At 33.6% G+C, this 26,575-nt stretch overlaps 2 protein-coding genes across 2 annotated transcripts in view; both read right to left on the bottom strand.

Annotated features, from left to right (window-relative positions):
• Positions 1-9,421, bottom strand: part of LOC140044350 (Fanconi anemia group J protein homolog) — a 62,987-nt gene extending 53,566 nt beyond the window's left edge. Inside the window, exons 1-13 of the mRNA XM_072088829.1 lie at positions 9,338-9,421; positions 8,748-8,889; positions 8,260-8,371; positions 7,947-7,970; positions 7,552-7,749; positions 6,779-6,852; positions 6,389-6,497; positions 5,875-5,983; positions 5,392-5,481; positions 4,313-4,415; positions 3,917-4,039; positions 3,334-3,429; positions 2,758-2,893 (exon numbers count right to left, since the gene is read on the bottom strand). Of these exons, the coding sequence (XP_071944930.1) occupies positions 2,758-2,893; positions 3,334-3,429; positions 3,917-4,039; positions 4,313-4,415; positions 5,392-5,481; positions 5,875-5,983; positions 6,389-6,497; positions 6,779-6,852; positions 7,552-7,749; positions 7,947-7,970; positions 8,260-8,371; positions 8,748-8,840 (1,267 nt within the window). The 5' untranslated portion in view covers positions 8,841-8,889; positions 9,338-9,421. The remainder of the gene's footprint in view (positions 1-2,757; positions 2,894-3,333; positions 3,430-3,916; positions 4,040-4,312; positions 4,416-5,391; positions 5,482-5,874; positions 5,984-6,388; positions 6,498-6,778; positions 6,853-7,551; positions 7,750-7,946; positions 7,971-8,259; positions 8,372-8,747; positions 8,890-9,337) is intronic.
• A 1,167-nt stretch (positions 9,422-10,588) lies between these two features.
• LOC140045413 (N-alpha-acetyltransferase 25, NatB auxiliary subunit-like) lies at positions 10,589-26,359 on the bottom strand. The gene is made up of 24 exons (XM_072090291.1): positions 26,196-26,359; positions 25,421-25,506; positions 24,840-24,978; positions 24,262-24,377; positions 23,898-23,972; positions 23,598-23,787; positions 22,679-22,787; positions 21,984-22,070; positions 21,220-21,377; positions 20,825-21,003; positions 19,866-20,091; positions 19,313-19,423; positions 18,629-18,698; positions 18,408-18,507; positions 17,893-18,044; positions 17,236-17,294; positions 17,073-17,145; positions 16,574-16,811; positions 16,108-16,222; positions 15,941-16,006; positions 15,737-15,834; positions 15,282-15,392; positions 14,980-15,129; positions 10,589-12,590 (listed from the first exon to the last, which is right to left on the bottom strand). The coding sequence occupies exons 1-24, from the start codon at positions 26,254-26,256 to the stop codon at positions 12,468-12,470; spliced, it is 2,892 nt and encodes a 963-aa protein (XP_071946392.1). The 5' UTR covers positions 26,257-26,359; the 3' UTR covers positions 10,589-12,467.
• Between the last annotated feature and the right edge of the window lie 216 nt (positions 26,360-26,575).

Here is a 26,575-nt window from a genome sequence, read left to right as displayed (position 1 = left end):
CAAACTAGGACTTAAATTTTGTTTGTTAATGTTAGTTTCTGTAATCACTATTTGCTTTACAAATATTTAGAATTGGTTATAAATAAATTGCATTTTTTATCCTCACAAAGTGTGCCTTAGAAATTTAAATTCATGAGCTCTCATTATTATTCATGAGCTCTCATTATTATTCATGAGCTCTCATTATTATTCATGAGCTCCAATTATTATTCATGATTTCTCATTATTATTTATAAGTAGCTCTTTCATTACTATTCATACTCTATCTTTATTAAAATGTAGATATTTTAATAGAATTAGACTTTTACTTCTAAACTATCCTTGAAAACTTTTTTTAATAAGACCACTACGACAGAAGCAATTATCTTTGAGTCGAAAAAAAGATACCAAGCAGGCAACGAAGAAATTCAATAATTGACCAACGTGATGAAACGCACAAAAGCAGGACAGGGCTAATTAGGGTCATCTCGGACGGACAGTCATTTTGGGTCAAAGTCCTTCACCTATTTAATACACTAACACCAAAAGCTTGCAACATCAAACATATTTTGATATGTATTTCTAAAACACTGTATATAATACTTATGTATTTGTATAAAATAAAATGTATTTAAATTCATAATCATGTTTTTTCGTTTTTTAAATTTTATTTGCAAATACCGTACAGTATTATATAAACAGTATTTTAGAAATACATACCAAAATACTGTATGTATGATGTATTTAAATTCATACTCATGTTTTTTTCTTTTAAAATTTTCATCGTCAAATCATATTTTTAACTTCAGAATAACATTTTTAACTGTAGTAAAATAAAAATGTTTCTTTTTATTAGATTTCTATTAAATTAATGAAATTATAATTGGTACTTGATAGAACATCTCATACACAAAGCGATTCTTTTAAGACATAAAAAAAAGGAAAAAAATAAGCAAAACTAAAAAGTGAAGTTTGGTAAAGTTGAATGCTCTTGATTACCATGAAACACAAAACTGTTAACAAACATTCTTTCTAAATAAAGTTGTTTTAAAAACAATTTATCACAGAAATTATTGTATATTGTAATGTAAGAAAAACATTATTCATAAAGCATAGAGTTTTCATTCAATTTCCGAACAACACAAAACTAAAAGTTATTTACATCTCAATCTGGATCCAATTATTTCACATAACCCAGAATAGAAAAAAAAAACGGCTTAGCTTTTAACCCAACAAGTCACATTATAACAGGATCACTGATTGGTCGTCGGTAATTACACATAACCTGTTACACTACATTCTATTGGTTTCCTGAGTTTGTTGATAGGTAGGCCCCAACCATGTATAACGTATAGAGTGGTAATACCAAGCAGGTCGTAAGGTCATACGCTGAATGAAAGGAGAGGAAGTATATCACTTGGTGTGCCATTTGAAGTTAACGTTCACCGACAACCGGATGTATCTTTATCATAACTTATGAATCATTAATTAAAGTACAAAACTTTGATGTTACGATTAGATTACTACTTTAAACAGGTTGCAAACAATAATATATACATATATATATATATATATATTAATTATCTTTAAACTACGAATCAATTTATGAATAAACAATTTCAATTGAAAAATAATTGTATGATTAACTCTCATTTTAAATTGATGTGATTTTGTTAAAACACACCTGAACAGTAACCCCTTGATTAAAAAATAAAAAATATAGAAAAATAATTTTATGATTAACTCTCATTTTAAAGCTTCACCACTAAAGTGATTTTGTTAAAAACACACCTGAACAGTAACCCATTGATTGAATGATGGAACATGCTATTTACACAAACAACAGATATGACAAGCAGGGAGTAAGGGAGGGAAGAAATCTACCCACATTCTCAAACCCCCTCCACTTGCCCTTCTCCTCCCCCTCTCCATTACCAGGAGTCAACCACGGAAATTTACAATGGGCTTGGAAGGTGATGAAGACAAAAATGAGTTTGATAACAGATAGCTTCTCTTATGAAGTTATTATTGTCATTTCAATGCATACACAAATGAATTGCATGTCGAAACTCAATAATTGCTAAAAAATTTCAACAAATGAAAACTGAGAGATGTATGCGATATGTTTGCGTGCCGTAAGTGTCAAATACGTGTCTCGCAATTACCGTGTTCCTATAACAAGTTAACGAGTGTCTCCCTCGTCAGACTATGTGCCTTCCTGTGAGCTCGCGTGTCTATGTGACCCAATTTTAATCACAATACATAAATGACAAACATAATCAAAAGTTAAACAAAACACTAATTTTTAACATAAATATTGATTACTAGGTTCAGGGAAAGTGATATGATAAAGTAGAACGGAATCAAAAACGTTTTTTTTTTTTATTTCCCCGAGTTTCAATAAAAAACACAAAGAAGTAAGCCTTGAGTATGACACGCAACTGAGAAGTTAAGTTATAATTCAGAAAACGAGGACGCCTTCTAAGAATTCATACCGAAAATAAAACTAAATTGGGGACTTATTTATTATAAGATGCAATGTATCCCCTAACTAGTTCAATAGATGCAGAAAAAGTCTCATAACTGATAACAACCCAGTTTATGGATAATGGCAGGAAAATAAGCAAGTTATTCGATGGTCGTCTGCCGATGAGCTTGTATTGTTTCCCTTGCGGTCATTTCGTATTACAATCAATTAACTTCACCGATTTACCATCAATCTAAAAAATGAATGAAAACTATAGATGGCGACAAACACAAATAAATAAATATGCTTACTGAGTTTGTCCAATTCTGCGATACTTTCTTCAAATTGTTCGGTGGTAACTGATAAACTCGCGGCTTCTCTTGATGAGTCTTCAATGTTGTGCGCTTCATCCAAAATGACAATCTGATCTTTTAGTACTATATCCATCTAAAAAAAAATATAAAATAATTTAATATTAAGCTCTGTTTACACTATTAAACTAGTTTTTTTTTAAAAGTGTGATGCACCCCAATATGGTAGTAATATGATGTCATCATGTCCATATTTAGGCACATCACAATTTGTTGTCACATAAAGTTTGATAGTGTAGACAGAGCTTTAGAAAACCTTTTGAGAACCTTTAATAGGGACACCTTTGGAACCCAGCAATATGGACTTTACAAACACAACGGTTAGGGGAGGAAGACGAATATCCTGGGTTCGCTAGAGCGTAAAATCATCAACATAGCCGTTTTATTAGTTACGCACCTAGTATCCCCTTAATAGTGTGTCCCAGTTCTATTGTGATGCTAGACATGATGATGTCATATCACTACCATATGTGGGCATATTACTACCATATTTGGGCAGATACGGATGGCACTTACACTTTTCCTTATCTTAGGATCAATAAGATAATTATATGGACAGAATACAACATTTGCTTCATCTTTTAAACCTCTCACAGCAAAGTATGGGCAAGCCTGACATACAGAAAAAAAGATATATTTTTATTATTACAATGAATTAAAAGCATGATAGTAAAATTAAAAATAAATATTACTACATTAGATTTAGAAGCAAAGGTATTGATTATATAATTAATATATTTTTTTAATTGCCACTTAAAAGAATATACCTATTTTCAGTAATGTGTTAGAACAGTAACAAAGAGTTGATCATATTCATGGGCCTACTTCTAAACTACACAAACAGTAGAAATAGGAACAGAATGATGCATCAATGCAGTATGTATCCACCAGTATGGTTGGTAAAGTTTCAACCTGACCACTTTTTCACAGAGGTCTTTGCCAACCTAGTAGCTTGAACAGAGATTGTTCCCTTTTCTTGCAAAAACTGGACCACTTTATTTCTCGTGGCTACATCACTGTGATGAAACCTAACATGACTCCATATCAGCACCAAACCATCAGGCTCCTTTAGAGTTTTAGACAGAGCAACCAGAAATACCTTCACTCTTTTGCCAACTCTGACAAGGTCTTCAATATCCCAAGCACTGTCCAGTCCATTGGCGTCCAGCTGCCACTGAGACTTCATACGATGTACATTTGAGTAATACATGCATGATACTCCCTTCAAATAAAAAAAGAACAATTTTGAAAAAGGAAAAAAATAAACAATTTATAATATTAACCAAATTATTCAACTCAAATAACCCTATACTAATAAAAGCATAATATGTTGTCATTTGGATCTAGAAAGGGAAAAATTGTCAAGAAATCGATGGAAGAAAGCACATTTCATGTGCACAATGAATTAACAGTACATAACTAGTTTTCTAGTCGGACAAAAATCGGAAACTCCTTAATATATAAAGGCTAGGAAAAAAAACAAAAACTGGCATACAAATCTTTTCTTGAGTAAATCCTTGCAGCCTTCATTCTTCCTGGGTCCTGTAGATACTGTAGGATGAATGCAAAGGTGTTCACGACTTCCTAATATGGTCATGCTGAAACAAGAAAACAGAAAGTTAAAGTACAAGTTCAAGTTAAAATTTATTGTCAAATACAAAGTAAATGAAATTTGCCTTCCAAGGTTCAAATAACAATTCAAATAACAACAGTCAAAAACATACAATACTATACAATGGATAAGACAATATATAAGAAAACATGCTATGTATAAAACATTATGAACAGTATAAATATTAAAATACTATATAAAGAATAAAATATAAAACGTCTCAAGTTAGAATATGATTTTATTGCTAAGAGGGGCTTTTAAGCACTGAGTGCTTTGCCTCGATCCCGTAGACGAAAGTGTACGGGAAACAAGTAAACAAGTAAACAAGTAAGTAAAGTTATCTTTACGAACGAAGTATCCCCTTAATAGGGGCATCCTCTAAACATACATTGGTCCTTGTTGATTGACTTATATGCCTTTGATAAAACTAGAATACCCATCTCATTTGGGGACAAACAGTGAACTGTATGTGATAATTATTGCAATTATAGTGAGTATTCGTAGAACAGTATTAACCTTTAACCTTTATTTTAATGTTTTTCCACCGACATGTATAAAGCTCTTTATTCTTGTATGTGATAACTTATAATATTTATAACTTCACAATATTTCAAAAGAACTTTAAATTAAGATAAAATAATAAAATAAATGTGGAAAAGTAAAAAAATGCTTAGTAGTATTAGTGCCTTTAATATGCACATTCATTGTCACATATTTATCGTGACAATATATATCTGGGGAACACAAGTAAAACTGCAAAGTCATCATGACATGCGGCATTGCTATATTTAGATATAAACAAAATCATTGAGTTCAAAATAAAACTTATAATAAAAAGGTTGTAGTATTTTTGTTAATTATTTTCAATTTTTTTTTTTTTTTTTGTTAATGAATAATCCAGGTACTAAAGTACAAAAGACAGATTTTAAATCTTGACTAATTTTTCCTAAGTACATACTTACTCGGTATCTTGGTATGCCGTACGACCCAACTCCTTTACTATTTGCTCAATCTGTTTATGTGTTCTTGTACCAAAGTAGATTTTTGGAAATCTAGAAAAAGATAATTAAAAAACAAAAGATACATATTTTTATTATACATTTTCTACAACATGGCATGGTTTCTCAGAAGGGGAAAATAAGACTATTGGTCAGATAGCAATATCAATAATTATCCAGTACAGAATATATCCAGTGTATCGGGCAATAAGGGCTAGGCCCCAGTGACCTGTGAGTCCCAACCTGACTAGCATTCAGGCATTCTAATGCTTGGGGAGCAGACAGGAGAATAAAGCTCTGTCTGTCTACACTATCAAACTTTATGCGAAAAAATGTGATGTGGCCATATATGGACATGATGATGATGTCATATCACTACCATATTTGGGCACATCACACTGTTTTTGTCAAACTAGTTTGATAGTGTGGACAGAGCTCTAGATTTACTTCTTTGGTTTCTGTGCGACTTCTCCTTCGCAGCACCCTTCTGTAGAATGACAGCAACACGTGCAGTTGTCTTGTTTCGATGTACTTTGAACTGGTGGAGCAGAAATATCTGAATGGATGACACAGAATGTTTAATTAGGGTTACCAAGATGCTTTTTCTTCAATAAGTTAGGCTGGGTGGAGGGAATTCATTTGGGTGGAAAAAATTCAGGCATGAAATACATATTATAGATGATGCTACTTCTAGTAATGAGTTGATATTAGGTAAAACGCCTTAAGCTCTGTCCACACTATCAAACTATTTTGACAAAAAATGTGATGTGCCCATATATGGTAGTAATATAGTAGTGATATGACATCATCATGTTCATGTCCATATATGGGCACAGCACATGTTTTGTCACATAAAGTTTGATAGTGTAGACAGAGCTTTACAATAAGTTAGGCTGGGTGGAAATATTCAGCCTTGATGGATGAATATTATCTGGGTGGAAGAAATGGTATGAAATGATACCTGAAGTATTCCAGTGTGCCTCTGTGTAAGGGTTCCTGGCTTCTTCGTCATCTTCCTCATCCTCATCATCGTATTGGATTCCTTTGGACACTTTGCTTCTCTTGTTACTCTATCAACACACACAATATAAATTCATTACAGTATAATCCTTTTCAATCCTATTCTACCCTTGTTTGTCTACTCCTAGAGTGATGAGCACATGTTGTATACATTTGGTACTCTTTTCTCATTAACTGTAAAGCCTGTTCCTACGATAAGCATCAAAACCAAACTTGTGCGCCACATTTTAAACATCCCAGTATCAACAATTATTTTCTTTTGTTGCTTCATCCTTTGTTAAAGACATTAAGCAGTATTGTGTTATACATAACAAAAAAAAAAAATTCTTACTTTTTCCTGGACAGGGGTTCTGTATCTTTTTTTACTCTGCACAAAATCATCTTCATCATCATCATCTTTTTGTTCTACTTTATCAATTAAATACAAAGATTTAAAATAAAACATCAATTGACAAATAGGGAATTAAAAAAATGTATACTAATGTGCTGTGGTATGACATTGACACTGCAACTACTACTGTAAAAGTAACAATTAAAATTTAATATAAGATAAAAATATTGTTTTGACAACTTCCGAATTCATTTGTAAACATGATACCTTAAAGTGCCAACTTTCCCTCTATATTATTATTATTATTATTATTTATTGCCAAAAACCAGTTACAAACAAACAAAACACAGAAACTAAGGGAGTAGGCAGGAACCTAAAAGTGAACCTAATCACTATAACAAGAGTTCAGGTTCCGTACTCCCAAAGTAACAACAATGATATAAAATAAACTATATAAAAATATTTAAAAAACAAATAGACGAATCAACAGTGTCAATATAAAATAAACGGATAAAATACATAATAGTCGATTCAACAAAGTCAATATAAAACATGTGATTTAAGTGAATATAACTACACACTACACTACACTACACTACACACACACAAAAAAATTTGTCTGTCTACTTTTCTCTTCTACTTCTGTCTTCAGTCTACACCATAGAGAAGTTTGGCACAATAGGTCCAACATACTGAACAAGATCTCATGTTTCTGGCAATCTTTTAGTTTTAACATAAGCTTTTAAGGTTAAATAGACACACATCGTCCTTACCTTTTTTTGTTTTGTTACCATGGCTAACACCTGGAGCAGCATCATTGGATACAGATGTCGCTACTTTAACAGGTGTTTGATCACATGTTTTGGCAGGGGTTGTAACAACAGAGGGCGTTGGCAAGTCCGGAAGATATATCATCTGACCGGATGGCTTTTTATCTGCACATGAACATGTACATATTCGCTCTTCTTCATCTGTAAAATTATGAAAATATACATATTTGCTGATTATCATTTTAAATGCTTTTCCCACATTTGTTATCATATTATTTGTTATATTTTGAGTTAATTGTTTTAGTATTAATGTTTTCTGAATGAGTGCATATAGATTTATATGAATAATTATAACCTTAAAATGTTACAAATTTTAGGTTTGGAATAATTTCACATACCTGTACATGTGCCTCTTCGTTTTTCTGAAGGTAAAAAAAAGACATAATTGACTATCTAATAAAAAACACAAGTGTATATTTCCAATATTTCAATGCTAGGAAAATTGCAATGTAGTGGCAAATTTGTATTATGTTAGTTATGACAAATTATATGTATTATTTACAGATAATGTTACAATAAAATGTTGTAACAATTAATTAGCATTTTAGTGTTCTTTCTTGTATTTAACAAAACAATTGTATGTAGTTTTCACAAATGTTTTGATAGTAGTTTTAAACTATTAGTTGGCCTTTAAGCTTGTGTTCACACTACCTTCTTCATGCTTCTGCCAAGCTATTGCTGAGCACAGCAGAGCTAAGCTCTTGCCACTACCAGTCGGACTCTCTAAAAGGCAGTTCTGACTTCTATGTATACCATTGATAATCTGAGAAATTAAATACACTGAATAACGTAAACCTGACAATCAGTCTTTCTAACTTAAAGGCACACTTTGTAATGAGACAAATTTGCACTTTAAATTGGTTGTATTATTTGGGAGGATAGACGATTTTCGTGAAACCGATGCCATCTTGCAGAGGTGACAAACAATAACTGTTATTTTGTTTTTTACGCTCGACTGGTCACGACTGTTTGTCATCTCATAGGTCAATCGATGTATCGCATCGCAACCTGTCCTTCTCCGCATGTACAGACCTAATTGACATGACCTAGTTGGGTCGTTGCAAATCGTAAGCTCCCTATTGGTCAGTATGAGTACTTTAGGTCTCGGATATTCTAATAAATGTTTTGCTGGATCTCACTTTATTCATCATTGAAAGTTGTGACGGGTACGCCTTGAATGGAAACAGGACTTTGACTCCTCCTATTGTGTACACCACTTCTGTAGACTCCATGCTGAAGGCCTACTTTGACTTTCTGACCTTTACTTCTCAAAATGTTGGTCTATGAAAAACATATAGGAAAAAGAATACAGTACACGATACGATAATTGCATTGTTCCCAGTTGTATACAATTTATATATTTAAAGGTCCCTCTAAAATCTAAGGCTAAGCCTAGATTATAATAGTAGGTAGTATGGCTAGCCTATCTAGTAGGCCCTCTATATTATAGCCTAGGCCTAATTAGGCCTAGCCCCTTCTGCTGTCAATGTGACCCCATGGCAGCATCCAGCAATGAGCAGGCAGGCAGGACGTAGGCCTAGGGCCTATTAGGCCTAGCTAGGCCAGCTAGCTAGGCTATAATATAGAAGTCTCTATGACAATGATTGACATAGGCTAGACTTCTACCTAGCTAACACAACACTAACAGTCAACAAACTTTTAGAATATACGATGAGGAATAATTATTAGTTATATTTTACTTATTATATACATATCTCAAATTTCTTACATTTACCGAAAATAACAATTTTACTTTCTTCTCATCTTAACATCTCGCGCGCTGAATCTCATGTCAAAACCTGTCAAATCAAAATAAACTAAGGAAAATATAGAGGGAGGGATATACGCACGGCAGTAGTATAGTACGAACATGTACGAGGTAAGTACAATAAAACGCTATTTGATACGTTTCAATAGCACAAACGTTGCCATGCGTTAATAACTTTTTACCCAATACAGGTATAGGCAAATATATAATAATAATACAGTATTTTACAAATTGGAAAAAAGATACTGTATACAAAATGTATTATATTCAGTAGGCCCAGTAATGAATATATATCATGTCTAATATTCATTATCATATGTACACTTTTGGCAGTGAGTGAGACGATAGTTAAACAGTGCTTCTACTTATCTGTGTACAGTATAACCAAAGAGAGGTGAGAACCTATAAGATATTTGGGTATAACCATGGAGGTATAAGATAAGATAAGATAAGATAACTTTTATTGATCCTCAAAAAGGAAATTCATTGCTCGTCATAATAACAAAGAAAACACTATAAAAACAAATATAGCATAAAACCATTCATATAAAAACATCTAAAAAATTACAATATAAAATTATCTTCTTGACTTCCTGTTGTACTGGATGATACCGGAGGGAATAAAGGATTTAGCAAATCGATTTGTTTTCACACTGAGGAGCCTCAATCTACCACTTGGATTAAGTTGGTCTATGATCACTTTGTGGAGAGGATGAGAGGCATCCGACTCAATGCGTTCGAAATCTTTCTGGAGGTGTTCTAGGTGCACATCGGTAAAGGAAGGCAGTTCCAGACCAATCATTTTACCAGCCCGACGGATGAAAGTTTCAAGGCGTCCTTTATTCCCTCCGGTAACATTACCAGCCCAACAGGAGAGGCAATACGTCCAAACACTACATATAACGGATCTATAGAACGAAAGTAACATCAAATCACAGGAGTTAAATTTATATAAAGTTCTCATACAATACATTCTGGGATTTAATTTTTTGCTGATGAAGTCTATATGGTCTCCCCAACTCAGTTTATCATTGAAAACAATTCCTAGATACTTGTACTGGTCAACAATTTCAATTTCTTTACCTTTGATAGTGATTGGTTGAAAATTAAATTTATGTTTAGTCCTAAAATCAATGATCATCTCCTTTGTTTTTGATGCATTTGTTTGTACCTCCATGGTATAACAGAGTAGATGCTTCCTCAAAGAAATATAAAAATTCAAATTAAGAATAAAAATATAGTCTTTCTATAATGACAGATTTTATTAAAATCAAACAAAGATGACCGATTCTGTAAGAACCTTTTACATAAAAATACTATAAAATCTGATGATCCAAATTTAACCCTTTGCAGACATTTTACTGGCAAACTTTCAATAATAACCAAAGGCACAAATATTAAACATGATTTCTTGAAGACTTGCTAAATTTAGGAAGTTAATACATGGCCCTGTGGTTTGCTTTTATTCTCACATTATGTGATTTAGTGTGTAATATACAAAGATCATCTACTGCTGAACACACTTTATTTAACATTTGTAGAAATTATACATACGGTGCGGGACCAACAGCTGTACTTAAAACACAGGATCTCTGATAAAACCTGGGTTTCATACTATATGTATCTAGGCTAATGGTTAAAATCTGTGGCAACTTTTAGTCCAATGGCTGGAGCAGCAAAAACAATTTTAATTTACAGTGAGGCAATTAACAGTGCTTTTCGTGTGCATGGTATAAGCGAGTAAATGCTCCTTTCAAAGAAATACAAAAGTTCAAATTCAGAATATAATAGCATCACAAACAACTAAACTCATGTTTTTAGGTCTTGATATGATGATGCTGTGGTAAATGGTTTTTGCCTTGAGAAAACCAGGATATGAACCTAAACCTTTTGTATTGGTAAACAAGCACCAAGCTACTGTGCCATGTAAATCATTATTTACCTCCGCCAAGGAGGTATATGTAATCGGTAGCGTGTGTGTGTTTGTTTGTTTGTTTGTATGTTTGTTTGTTTGTTAGCAGGATTACTCAAAAAGTAAATACAAGATCTTTACCAAAATGAATGTACATATAGATATGTGGTCAAGGACCATTCCATTAAATTTTGGGACCATTTAAGACCATGGTCCCAATTCTGGACCACTTTTAAATATACTTTTCAGACCTGCTAGAGTTAAAAGATAGGACAGAAATTTCAAAAGCCGGTGAGCAGTCTTAAAGTAACAAGTAAACTAAAATTGTATTTTCTCGAGAACTACTTGTCTAAAAAACTTCATTTTTGTACAAGAGGTAAGAGTTATATTTTGTGATTTGTAATTTTAAAACATAATGAGATTTAATGTACAAGTTTTTTGATACAAGTAGTTTAAAAACCCTATTTCTTTTCAAATTCACTCGTTTGATTTTCGCGATTCTGTTCTATTGTTAGTCGGCTGAAGCTTTTGTTAGTTGAAAGGCGGGTTACATAACCTTTACACCAAACTCGCATACACATGCTTATATAATTCACATGCAGCATTAAGACACACACTTTCCGGTGACTAAATCTGATGTAGAACAATTTTACAGTAGGCGGAGGTATGCACTCTCGGAGTGGCTTTCTAGTTTTTACTTGTGCTTCTCAAATACAGTACTTAAAATTTCATTACTATACTATAACACACACCAGCACTTTAAATCTGATAAAACCATAATAACTAATTACATGACACCCCTATTCAGGGAACACTCCATATTCCCAATAAAACGAACAAGGAGCAATATCTTTTGAAAACTATTCAGGGGACACCACTCTTAAAGAGGTCTGTGTTGGGCCTTGAACGTTTTGCCTCTTTCATTTTATCTGTTCAATACTATCTACATAACACAATAAATCTTTAAGGATGTCCAATACTAATACTGTATATTTAAAATGATTAATCAAAATTTCAAGCACACTCCTCCCAACTTTCATTTGGTATCTTAATCTGAAGCAATTCATTCAATTTCAAATTATGCTTATGCTTTTGTTTCTTTGAAAATCATCAATACCACATATTCTTTCCATCATAAACTTTTCAATATGTTTGCCAAGTCATTGTTTATACTCTATTTCAAAGTTTCAAAGTGTTTATGTACGTTTTTCTTGCTTTCAGGACGGTTATTACTTCAGCGCATTCATCTTGATAACTTCCGCTTAATTCTGTCCACAATGATTTCACAAAGTTATCTTCATCCTAAAGAAAAAATAATAGTAATTCCTTATTTCGATAAATGTTGTTGTTTTATCAGTTAGCGACGGTGTACATTAATGTTTGATATATTTATTTTATAGGCATCCAACAGCGAGTAACTCGCCAATTGCTGGATGGATAAACTATTTTATAATTTATCGTGCTTATAAACTAAGTCTCATTTGAGGCTTAAGCTTGGTTCCCACTAGAACGTAATGCAAGGACAAGCCAATGACAAGTGAAGTTATAGACAGTTAGCAATCACAAGCGAATAAGCCATCGCTTGTGATTGGTCAATTCACTTGCGTTGCATTACGTCCTTGCGTCGCTAGTGGGAACCACGCTTTAGGGAGTGGAGTTGAAAGAGTTGAGTTACAACCCTGGCACTAGGTCAGAATTTAACCCTGAACCTTGAGATTGGAAGGCAAGCACGTTAATCACCAAACTACTACTATGTAGCCTTACCACAGACAGCATAACAAAATGCAAACCTTCACCATCCTTGCATTGTATAATATTCTCAAAATATCACCTTTACCAATTAGTAAAACTAATACTGAATGGCCCCCAACAGCCATGTTTTTTTACAGGATAATCCTGGTATCAAGTCAAATAGATAAAATCTACTTAGGGGCCGTCCAAAAACGAATTTTCCGCGAGTTCCGCGATTTTACCTTCATAGTTCATTGAACCTCCTTTCCGCAGAACGTGCAATACAAAAATATTCATTCGGAATGCTCGCGGAACGCAATTGATGAATATTCATATCAACAATCAAAATGTTGCCGCCCACATATCGCGAGTTCCGCGGGTAGCCGGCCTAATAAATAGATGAGATCATAGTACAGAATAGCACGTTTTAAGCCTAGCTAGGTTGGCCGACTACGACTACAGTAGGCTAGTACTAGGCCTAGTCCTACTTAAACTACTCTGATAGAACGGAGAAAATGATACCAAAACAATTTGTTTGTAGGCCCTACAACTATTCATACACAGGGTTTCAACCACGGTAAAATTCAAGCCAATGACATTATGTAGTAGAATATAAATTATAGTTATTTTCCGAGTTTCGATTTCTAAAGCTTTTTTTTAATATAAAATTCAAAACACGGACGGACGCCGACCCCTCTCTCTCTCCCTGTTAGTTTAGAATTAATTCTGCACATGTATTGTGGACTATACCATTTCTTTGAGGTCGGTAAAAACGCGTTCGTTAATTTAGTGTACGACGTTGTTAAACAAGATTTTTCGATGATCTGTCGGCTGGATTATTGAGGTGGGTGCGATAAAATATAAATATAATATACTTCCAACGATCTTCGGATTGAGGTGCGTTTTTAACTTTGTTACTAAAAGTGGACACCCCTAATTTTAGACGTATAATGGACTGCACCATGCAGGAACGCACATGGTATTTTCTTATCAGAGGGTGCGTGTACGTCAAAAGGAATTGTTTTTCCAACGATCCTTCTAGATCTTTGGTGCGTACGTGGAGGAGGATGTATGTACACACGACACGACGCCGTGTGAAATTTCTTATCAGAGGGTGCGTGTGCGTCAAATTGAATTGTTTTCCCAATGAATTGAATTGCATGTGTTCTCGATCGGATCGGCGGTGGGAGGATAGGCTAGGAGTGCGTGTAATGCGTCGTAATCTGAAACATGGTGATTTATTATTTTCTTTCTGTACTGTACACAGGGGACTATCATTGTTTAACAAGCAAGCATTTTATAAAAAATCTAGGCCTACCTTGGTAGTTGTTTTTACCAGGCTAGCGGCGTGGCAATGTGGCGACAACGTTAAAAAATGTAAACACAAGAAGGAGGCCTCTGCAAGCAAGGGAAATCCCCTTGCAACGAAGTCAGGCGATGTTTGCGTCTCGTCCGAGTCGTTGTGTAAACAAATCTTCTTGACATTATTTTCTATCTACTTCAGTGGTTTTTATTGTGGTAAAACTCGGGAAGGGCACTCACATTTCATTTATTATTATCTATATATTTATTAATAACAAAAACAAGATCAGACACACGAATGGATATAATAATTGTAAACAATATTGAAATATAATTTGTTCTTCTGTAAAAATCAATTACCGTAATACCTTGCTGGCAAAGCGTTATTAATACAAACGAGCACTATATTCCTAGTATCGGCAATACTGCCGCGAGTTCCGCGATATTGTAAGGCTTCCGCGAGTCTCGCGATATTAATTAATATTCATGAGTTCCGCGAGAAAATCAAGCTTGAATGATTTTGCCTCATTACCGCAAGAGACGTTCACTTTCATGGTTGAGTAAGTAATAGGGTTTGTTATCGCGGAACTCGCGGAAAATTAGTTTTTGGACGGCCCCTTAGTTAAATGTAAAAACATCTCACCAAAATAAAACTTACTTCTAATAATTTGTAACTTCCTTGAATATTAAGCCTACAAAGGTCAAAGGTTAAAAGGTCGGTCTTAATTTGTTCAAATGCCTGGATGAGGTCATCTGTCACCTGATGTAATGACTCCAAATATGTCTTGAACTTTTCAAACACTGGTGGCTAAAAAATATGAAGTTGAAAAGAAGTCAAATATTATGTTATTACAGAAAAATCCATCCTTTTAGGGGTTTTGCCTCGATGATCAGGGACACACCAGTTGAGGTGTCCCCTGAACAGGGTATGCAAGTACCATTACACATTTGTTATCTTACCAATGGTTTACCATCACTTCCTTTCTTTTTTCGTTTTCTTTGCTGTACCGATTTCATTGGTTTTAAGATTTTAAAACAAACACCAGACAGTAGGATTATAAAAGTCAATGTCTATAAAGAAAAAAAACATGAAAATCATTTCAGGAACCAAAAAACTACCCACGAAACCTCAGGATTTTAACATTTAAGGACCTTAACATATGATTTAGCATGGGTGGATGTTTAAATGTGGGTGAATTGTATTTAAAGATGTGTTGTCCCCTGAAAAAAATAATTCTTTTTTTGTTGAATATGCCATTTTAATATCACATAATAGATCAAAAATTGGATCGAAAAAAATCTTCATTTTTCATGTTTTTGGGGGACAGTACATCTTTAATATTTATCCTTTGACAAGCCCAACATCCATCTCAAAAACCCCTCAACTCACGTAACAACAACTCAAGTAACCTTACCTCAGACAGCATAACAAGTGAAGGTAACAGGTACCTATTCAACTTCTGTTTATCGCCATCTTCAGTTAGAAGGCTTTTACTGTTTCTCCCTAGTGAGTCTGTTTAAAATAAATAAGTGTTATCATTATATGTTATCATATATTAACAAATATGTACTATAATATTAATAATCCTTATTACTTTCAATTCTTTTAATTAATTTACCTTTAAAAGTATCCAGGGTAACTTGTAAACTGTCACTGATTTTTTTCTGTGCAGATTCTGAGAATTCTACAGAAAATTTGAAAAATTAAGTTATTAAGTTAATATACACTTTTAAATTGTCAAGAGCCTAAGTTGTCAAGTTTGAAGCTAATTATTATAAGTCTTACCAATTTGTAATTCATAGATACCAACAACGGCATCAGCAATGTTGCTCAGTACCACATGGTGTTGAGCATCTAAGAAAGCCCTAGCTGGTGTACCTGGTGGGCCTTGCACTGGGAACTTAAAAAATAAACAAGAAATTGAAAACCGTTGTATCATTTCTACAAATAAACCATTTCCAAAATATAATTGTGTTTACTAGCTTTTTATTTTTAGTATATGTGATAAATAAACTTTATTACAAAAGTATCATAATGGTACATTCCCCTATTGTAAAACTAGATCCCTATAAAGCTCTGTCTACAAACTAGTTTGACAAAAAAAGTGTGATGTGTCCAAATATGACTCATGTCCATATATGGGCACATAAAGTTTGATAGTGTAGACAGAGTTTAAGTATTATTGGCCCCTCAATCTGCATTATTCTTCACCCAACACTAATTTAGTTAAAAATAATTTAATAAAAAGTACCTCTCTTGTGTGTACTGGATTGGTTTCGAGTTCCTTAAAATTTTCCTTTAATTCCTCCACTAACTTTGTCATGACTTTTCCGTAGTCTTGTGTTTCTCCGTTATTGCTCTGTTCTTCTCGGTTAGGTTTTGATACAAGTTTGGAAGCAGCCGCTAATATCCGCAGCATGATGTTACGATGTCTATGCCATCCTTTGGTTTGCTTGAATGAATCTTGTTTATCCTGGTCACTCAATTGCCTGGAAATAATTTAAGAACTGTATGTCAAAAATTCTCTATGTTTAAAATTGCTGAGTAAGTTTAATCAATATGATACTTGAGGATTTGACCTTTACCCTGATGGGTCAAAGTTTAATTATACCTGTTCAAAATAGAAAAGGCTAGGGTGTTCGGGCAAAAGAGCTCTATTAACCAACATGTGACCGTGTTTATGTTACGTCCATTTTGCTTGCAACTATGAACTTTGATCCAAGGTATTTGTGACAAAATTATAAACTAACCGGCATTTTGGTTCCCATGAAATCATCACATCTAAATCTCTATTATCTCTTAGATCATCCCAACAAATTTCATCTGCAAAACAAACAAAACACATTTAAAAGTCCCTGTGTAAAATAATGCAATACACTTTGAAGTAACTGAATGTTAAATTATATTATCTACCTTTTGATGGGTCTATTTCCATTTCTCTGACTATACTGTCAAGTGTTTCTCCACCAGAGCTGGAAAAACAAGAATTTGTTATCAAATAACTGGAATTAAAAAGAATTAAGTGCTTTTAAGTGTAAGGGTAATAATTTTTGGAGGTATAGTAGTGCCGCTCCTTTGAGACACCCTAATTCAGGGGGACACCCAAATTAAGGGAACACACCCTAATTTGGGGGAAACTCAAATTAAGAGGAAACTTTCCTGTAAAACGAACGAGGTGCAATCTAAGGCTAGAGTCAGCCCCTATTTAGAGGACACCTCAATTTAGGGGAATCTTCCTGTGTAAAGAACAAGGTGCAATCTAAGGCTAGAGTCAGCCCCTATTTAGAGGACACCTCAATTTAGGGGAATCTTCCTGTGTAAAGAACAAGGTGCAATCTAAGGCTAGAGTCAGCCCCTATTTAGAGGACACCTCAATTTAGGGGAATCTTCCTGTGTAAAGAACAAGGTGCAATCTAAGGCTAGAGTCAGCCCCTATTTAGAGGACACCTCAATTTAGGGGAATCTTCCTGTGTAAAGAACATGGGAAAATGTACGTTTTAATACACCACAGGGAACATGTTATTGGTGTCCCCTTAATAGGTTTTCAACTGTTATAGTTAATGTACTTACATTTCAGCTTCTGTTATTATTTCCAGCAGCATTTTCTCGATGGTTACTATGGAGAAACTTACAGAGTTGTTTACACGTTTTCTGAACTCTATAAATTCTGGAATTTTTTGGAATGAGCCAAATTTATAGGCTGTGATGATGTACTCACTGGTCTGTAGGGATAGAATAGCAACTTGAGATACAAATACAGTTAAATAAAATCAATATCAATCTAAACATTGGAGTAAGATTTTACTTTTCTTAAGCTCTGTCTACACATCAAACTTTATGTGACAAAAAAAATGATGTGATGTGATCATATATGGACATAATGATGTCATATCACTACCATATTTGGGCACATCACATATTGTTTATCAAACTAGTTTGATGGTGTGGACAGAGCTTTAGAGAACTTAGAAATAACTGGAGACAAACATGGTAAACAAAACAGGAGTGCAACAAAAAAAGTAAAAAATTAAGTAATATGATTTATTTATTTTTCAGGACAAACTATATATATAATTTATACTTACATCTTTGTGATTCGATGTAAAGAATTTTAAAGTTGAATCATAAAACTGCTGAGCAGCGGTAAAATGTCCGACTGATTGGACAAATCTTGTTACTTGATAACTGAAAGAAAAACATTAAGCTCCATCTAGTATTGATTTGGCTTACAAAAATTAAATGAGTTTATATATATTTTTTATTATTATTTTGGATTTTGTTGAATAGTAAGTTACATTCAACTCACCTAACAGTGTCTTGCTGTATGTGTTTAAGTTCCATTCCATCGTACAAATCAGGAATTGGACCAAAAGCACCTGAAAAAGAAGAAAAACAAACACACAAAAATGAGCAAGTTAACTAGCAAAGTACAAAAAGAGAAGAAAGTCAATTTTAAGTAAGACAGTTTTAAACTGTACATATTTAAAATATTCTTCTATGAAATGTCGTTTTATAAACAAAACCTAATTTAAAAATTTATATTTTCTCTAAAAACCTTTTACTTATTATAATTATCATACTTTATATTTGAATTTTTACGTTATTATAATTTGTTTTTATGTTGAGGACCCCTTCTGAAACAAGCTCTTGAGCGTAAAGGGTTATCCTCTGCTATTCCATATATTGTAACTTTTTTTTTCTTTTATTATTGTTGTACAAATTGTTTGATCCGTCTACTTTTTTATATGGATGGCAATAAATATTACACAATATTACAATGAGAGCTATACTCCACACAACTATGATTTATATATACAGTGCTATACACCACACTTTCTTTTTTGTCTTATGTAGGTTCGACCCCCTTTTAATTCCTCATCAGTAAAAATGTTCATTTACAATGCATTGCACTTGATATTAATGTAATAGTATAAGGCAGTACAACTTTCAATAAATATTAATAATTATCATACACTTAATTTAACCTTACCTAGTAAACAATAAAACCTAACAAGTAATAACTTAATGTGATGATTGGACAGGCTTGATGACTTAGCACGCTCAAGCAGCACACACAGGTCCAGTAGAATTGAAGAATCATCTAAAAAAAAACCACACTAAGTAATAACTATTTGAATAAACATAACCTTTACTTAACATACAGTAATGTATGTGAAAACGATTTGAAAATTGATATGTTTTTATCTTTTTAGGAATGTTGCTTTACAGTAATACTTCACTGTACACTGAAGATTACTGTTTTATTAGTTATATTGTCTATCAAGCACAAAATATTCAATGGCATAAACCATGGAGGTGTAGCTTGGTGGTTAACAACAAGCTTGCCGTCCAATCCCAAGGTTCTGGGTTCAATCCTGGCCTGGTTCCATGGTAGACTCTTTCAACTCCACTCTCTAAGCCTCAAAAGACACTTATTTTATAAGAACGATATATTAGTTAAATAGTTTATCCATCCTGTAATTTTAGAGTTACTCGCTGGTTGGATGCATATGAAATTTTTTTAAATTATATAAAAAAATCACCTGTTTGTTGCCAAATATTAATAAGCATGTGAGCAGCAAGTACACAGTAATCATCACTAAACTGCAGGTCTGACACAAGAAGATGAGTGCCAAGTTCTAGTCCTGCAACGTGCCGTTTGCATAGGTCTCTCGCAAGTGCTAATCTATCATCATTTGATAGTTTGTCGTGTAAGCCTAAATACCGGCAGATTTGCAACCAGTTTATATGCTGTTGCATTTGCTTTGTCTGTATGAAAAAATAGGTGTGAATAAATGAGTATAAATAAACCATACCTGTTCATCTTAACAATGCTAGTTAGGCCTTACAGCTAGGCCACGCATCTAGCTAGGCCACTCATCTAGCTAAGCTAGGCAACGCATCTAGCTAGGCCACGCATCTAGCAAGGCCACGCATCTAGCAAGGCCACGCATCTAGCTAGGCCACGCATCTAGCTAGGCCTAGCCTGCAGCAGCTAATGACCACTGCATACTGTAAGTAAAGTAGGCAAACACAGCAGCCTTCTTAGCCATGATCTACATATTTGTGGCGGTCAATTTAAGGTCAACCTGGATTTTACGAATGTCTTTTGGTTCTGTACGGTTACCCTATGTAAAATGAAGGTTCTAATCTAATGTATGTGGAGGGGGGGGGGGAGGGGAGCGTGCAATCTTTGTCAACTTTCCTCAACCCTGCTTATGCTAGTAAAACAAACAAAGGATGTACACTTTAAAGATAAGGAGTTTTGGTTAAGGTTATAAATCAGAAGCTGAAAAAATGTATTAAGCTCCGTCTACACTATCAAACTTTATGTGACAAATGTGATGTGCCCATATATGGAAATGATGATGTCATATCACTACCATATTTGGGCATATCACTACCATATTCGGGCACATCAAACTTTGTTTGTCAAACTAGTTTGATAGTGTAGACAGAGCTTTAGAATTTTTTAGTACATCAATATTTTTATCAAACTTACATTTGTCGCAAGTTTTAAATGATGAATTTCACCCATATCTAACATTGGCAGCAAACGTTGAGTAAGCGGCTCTATTTCATCTTCATTCAATAGATCTAGGTAGGTTTTTAAATCGTAGAAACAGCAGCATTTTGTACCAAATCTGGCAAAGTATTCACACAGTAAATCCAGTAAGGAATCTATTTAAAAAACAATTGCACTTTTGTATATTAATTGGAGAAAACAAAAAAAAGTCTAGATGGATTTTCAAAATGTACATCTAGGTGTTTGATAAGAGAAATGGCAATATTTTGCACTAAATTTGGCAAAGTACAGGATTCACAGAGTAAATCTGATAAAGAATATTATTGCAGTTTTGTATATTAGTTGAAAAAAACATTTAAAAGTGAACTAACCATATACTGGTGCAATATTTCTTTCCTTTGTAATCTTATACAATTCCATTTTAGCTAAGTATGGCGCCCTCATCTCCAAATGCCCGTCAAAAATGTTCTTGATGAATGCTTTCATTGTTTCTGGCGTTGAATCTACGTCACCCTCAAATTTATTTTCACTTTAAAAAATAAATATATTAAATGTCAAATGTTTATTTTTAGAAATTAAATACAATTAGTAATAGAGAGATTAAGCCAATATTCATATAGACAAAGATTTGGGATCCAAAATTTAGCACAAATATAAGCTTGCAATAAGCATACAGATACAGATTCATTTATTGTCCAAAATATTAATGGAATTTACAGTGCTCATAAACCTTGGCTTGCCTAAAATAAATATAAATATAACGGGGACTATCTAACAAATGTTTTGTTATAATGCCTTATCCCAGCTGGGTAGAACGAGTACTTTTCTGCGCATTCACCGTCCTCATCCTACCACTTCTAACGATAACGGAGCCGATAATGTCCTTATGAAGAGGATGGTTGGTGTCTTCCAATAATGGAACACATCGGCAAGACGTTCGCTGTAGAAAGAGTCGAGCGTTTGCACAGACGAACCAATTACTTTCCCCGCTCTACCCAGCACCTTTTCAATTCGGTCTTTATCCCCTTTACTGATATTCCCAGCCCAGCCCAACATACAATAACCCCATGCATTTTGAGATATGGTATAACATTAATAACAATAATAATTTATCAAATATAGTTTTAATATTTACCAGTTGATCTGTTCTGGTGCCAATTTACTATCAAGAACTTTAAAACCAGATTCAAAATAATGCTGATAAAAAAGCCAGTTATCAGGGCTAAAAGAAAAGGGATGAATACATTAGTTTGTTAATTTTGACAATCTATATTGTTTATTTTGGGGACATAATCAAGAAGTGTTAATAACAGGCAGTAAATTTTAATTTTAATCCTGTCCTGTTATAAAGTGCCTAATGTTGTGAAACTTCAAAGCATTGTACATATTATTACCCCTGTTATTTTTTTGATCAAACATGTATGAAAACTCTATACTGCAGCTAGTAATCAACGCAAATCAATAATAAGGCAAGTAATCAGCTCTTGACCTTACCAGGTTCCCATTTCTACACCTGGGTGGAAAGAGGCAAATGGAAGTAAAGTGTCTTGCCCAAGGATATGAGCAATGATTTCAATTTAATGAGTAGAAAAATTTTGACTTAACCCATTTCAGTAGTAAGATGATATGTGTCACTGTGTGCTTATTTTCCGAACGTAAAGTCTTGTTTACACTATCAAACTTTATGTGGCAAAAATAAGTGATGTGCCCATATATGGACATGATGATGTCATATCACTACCATATTTAAGCATATCAATACCATATTTAGGCACATCACACTTTTTTGTCAAACTAGTATGATAGTGTAGACAGAGCTTCACTACTTACCTTTTCTTGACTAGATTCCTGTAGGCACTGTTGGCTTCTGCCCATTTCTCCATTTTCTTGTGTAAAGCTGCTATTCTTTCAGGTATTAGGTTTCTATCAGTTATAAACTCTGAGGATAATGAAAATATGAAAACAATTTGTATATTGTTTGTATATAAATGTTTAAATAAATTACAGAAACAGTTTTGTTGGTAGACTACGTTCATCTGGATAAACGCACAAATCTCTCTCCGAAGAGAGGTTACATTATTAAAGATAAATTATTAAATAGTTTATCCATCCTGTAATTGGCGAGTTACTCGCTGTTGGATGAGTATAAGAAAAAGAAAAAGATATATTGTCCCCCTGAAAAATAATTTTTAAACTAATTTTTGTTGAATATGTCATTTTAATGTCACAAAATATTTATTCACTTCGACCAAAAATACATCTTAAACAAAAGACACCGATAAAATGATAATTTTTGCGAACTACACCCTCTAGCATGACCAATCTCTTATTCCATATTCATCATAAAGACCCAATTGAATTAAAATTTAATTAGAAAATTTTTTTTTAATGCTGTTGTGTGTGTATATAAAAATACAAAAAATTTGAATACATAATAATTTATGCTTGTAATTTGGTAATATTGAGACTATCCTAGCTGGATGAATGTTTTCATTGTTTCTATCTAGTAAAATGGTAATTATTTAAAACCTTACTTAGATTTTGTTTACAGCCACAAGGTTGTAAAAAGGTAGTTCAAGGTCCAGGACTTCTAGTTAAAAATATAAAACTAGGCCGGTAATTTTTAAAAAGCTCAGTAAAAATTTGGTAGTCTAAGACCCAGGACTCAACTGTCTAGCTTAAAATATAAGAAAGCTAGGCCGATGGCTAGTACCTGGGTGGCTAGGTTGTACAGTATGGTGATACTTACTCTTGCCCAAGTCACCATTCAACACGTCCATTGCTTTTTCATACATGCCTAATTCTTCAAGAACCATGATATAAATGCTTATCTCTGCTTCGTTATCAATTTTATTATCATTAACCATTTTCTCTACCATCTTTAGACAGAGTGGGTAATACATACTTGTAGCTAACTTGCGATCTGATGCAGAATAAGCCTAAAGTAATAACAATAAAATAAAGTTTTAATTAGAAATATTGTTTTAACACTCCAAGACATTTTTTACTGTAGTTAGTAATTACACTTGTTTTAATTAAAAAGTATTACCTGCATAAAAATACTCATCACTCCCCAGAAATAGTAAGGGTTCTTTTGGGCGACCTTATACAATGATATAGCAGTCTGGAAACAAAAATACAAACATATAAATTTTAAAAAGAAAACAAGGAAGAAATTTAATCTTCAATTTTAACTAGCTCTTTAGATTTGAATTTGTTAATTAAGCTCTGTCTACACTATCAAACTAGTTTGACCAAAAAAGTGTGATGTGCCCAAATATGGTAATGATACGTTTAAATATGGTAGTGATATGACATCATCATGTCCATATTTGGGCACATCACATTTTTTAGTCACATAAAGTTTGATAGTGTAGACAGAGCTTTAGACATGACTGAATTTGCTATTATACCTGTTGTTGTTTCTTGTAGTCACCAGTTCTCACGTAAGCCATAAATAGATGACTATACATCTCTTCATTTGGACACGCTTTAACAGCGTATTCATACACCTTCACTATGAATTCAGCTGCAAGTAAATAAATAATACAAATGTTGATAAATCCTTGTACTAATTCCTTTATATTTAGACACATAGTAAATGTTTCACTGTTTCGATATACAGGTGAAAATCCATTGACACAAACTACACACAAGATGTTCTACTAAACCAGTCCAGTGGGGTTGTTTTTTTAAGAAAAATTGGAATCGTAATTACGTAGCCATAACATCAGCAAGGGTTCGAGGCTCACTCACTCCATGGTTCTGGTGGTAGAATGAGTCTTCTCGGATAAGGACTATAAACCATAGGTCAAGTGTACACATCTGGTTAATTTGCACTTTAAAGAACCTAGTACATCTTTCGAGGCAAGTAGGGGGTTACCTGATGTACTAGTACACACACAGCCACTATCACAAATTCATCATACACAGAGACAGAGCCGTCATTTGAAACCATAAGAAGCAGTCCATCAGGAAATGTTTCACTTACGTTTTTTCATTTCTCTAAAGCAAATTGTGAGTGCTTGCAAAGTGGAGTCATCTTGAGGCTCACTAGTCATTACTTCTTTAGCCAAAATAAAAGCTTCATTGCTTTTACCAGTTCGTTGAAGAGCTAATGCTTTAAGAACCTGTACATTAAAAAAAAATGAGATACAATATCTGTAATAATAATCTGTATATCTTGCATGTTTTTTCTTTCGAATTGTTTGCCTATTTCTATTATATCAGTCAACTTCAATTGCTAATTTTATGGCAGGTCTTCATCTAATTTTTGTTACTGGTAAAGTTTGAATTGGAAGAACAAAATATTTTCTATATTAATTATGTTTATTGTATAAGTGTAGGTTAGGCCTCTTGGTCTGGGTAAAATGTTTTTTTTTTGGAAACTCGATGTCAAAATGCATCTTGGAAAATAGGAGCAATTTTCGGACTTTTTTGTTTGAAGATCATGGTTTTTGGGAATAGAGTATTACTGCAAAAGACTTGACTGTATTATCACCCTATGTAAAGAAATTTTGGTTAATAAATGGAAGATGTATACAAGGAGGTTGCAATATGTGGTGCTTATACCTTTGCACAGTGTAAATCCTTCTGTTTCCTCAAAACTTTATCTGCTGCCTGAATTGCGGCTTTGTTATTTCCATTGTCTAAATTATCTGAAATTTCAAAAAAGTAACATAACGTAGTATATTAAATTGATTTTAATATATTAACAATTTATTAAAAAATTCTAAACTATAAACTAGATAGATTTGAACTTGTCACTATGTGCGAGTGACGAGTTAGGTTATTCGCCGCACAAATTTGCACGCGCGCGAGGACATTTTTACATGCTTAAAATGACATGAAATGCGTAGAAAGTTGATTAGTGCGGAAAACCAATTAGAAAAAATTAGTTAATGTTTTTTGTAAAAACCTGCACACAGATCACGTGCAACCATGTTTCCTCCTGCACACCAGTTTTTAACGTGTTATTTATTACTTATATTATATTATTAACCTATAGGCCTAGTACTACTACAAGGTCTTCAGTACTGGCTAGTCATCCTAATAATAAATATGCTAGGTGTACCTAGTCCTAGGCTAGCCCTAGTAGATACAGAGCAGAGTAGTAGCTTAGGTAGGCTTCGCTCGAGCGAGGATTGTCCCAGCTATTCTATGCCTCCCTCTCTTGACTGTTGACAAGCCAGCAAAGATCTTTGCAAGCCAGTAAATACAATTTAGGCCTAGCATAAAAGCGTATAAAAACTGACAAAATAAGCAATACATTCACACAATTACACGCTACATTTATTTTTGTCATAAAACATAACTTCATTAACTATGTTTTTTTTTATTCACCTACCGTAGATTGGCCGCAAACGACGTTCGTTCACAGTGTCCACATGTGAGCTGCGCGCCGCCATGTTTTTATTCTCCGAACGACTAAACTTCCTTTAAAAATTATTGTCGTGTCAGGCCGCAACAGAGATATAATCATCATCATAAAAACACGCACATTCAATAATTTCCGGCGCGCCCCGCCTTCCCTATAATTTTTTCTCGGACACACCCGCCCCCGCGCCGTTTATGTTATGAACAATTTTGAATGTTAATACTAATACATTCTGATTGAATTAAGATTGAACTGAAAATTATGATCACTAAATAGTAAAAATAATTATTGACATCGTAATCAAGATAACATTTTACATAGTTCGAGGCCAGCTATTATATATCAGTTTA

The sequence above is a fragment of the Antedon mediterranea genome, chromosome 3 (assembly GCF_964355755.1).
Source record: "Antedon mediterranea chromosome 3, ecAntMedi1.1, whole genome shotgun sequence".
In the NCBI taxonomy this organism is placed as follows: domain Eukaryota; kingdom Metazoa; phylum Echinodermata; class Crinoidea; order Comatulida; family Antedonidae; genus Antedon; species Antedon mediterranea.
This window is presented reverse-complemented; position numbering and strand designations above follow the sequence as displayed.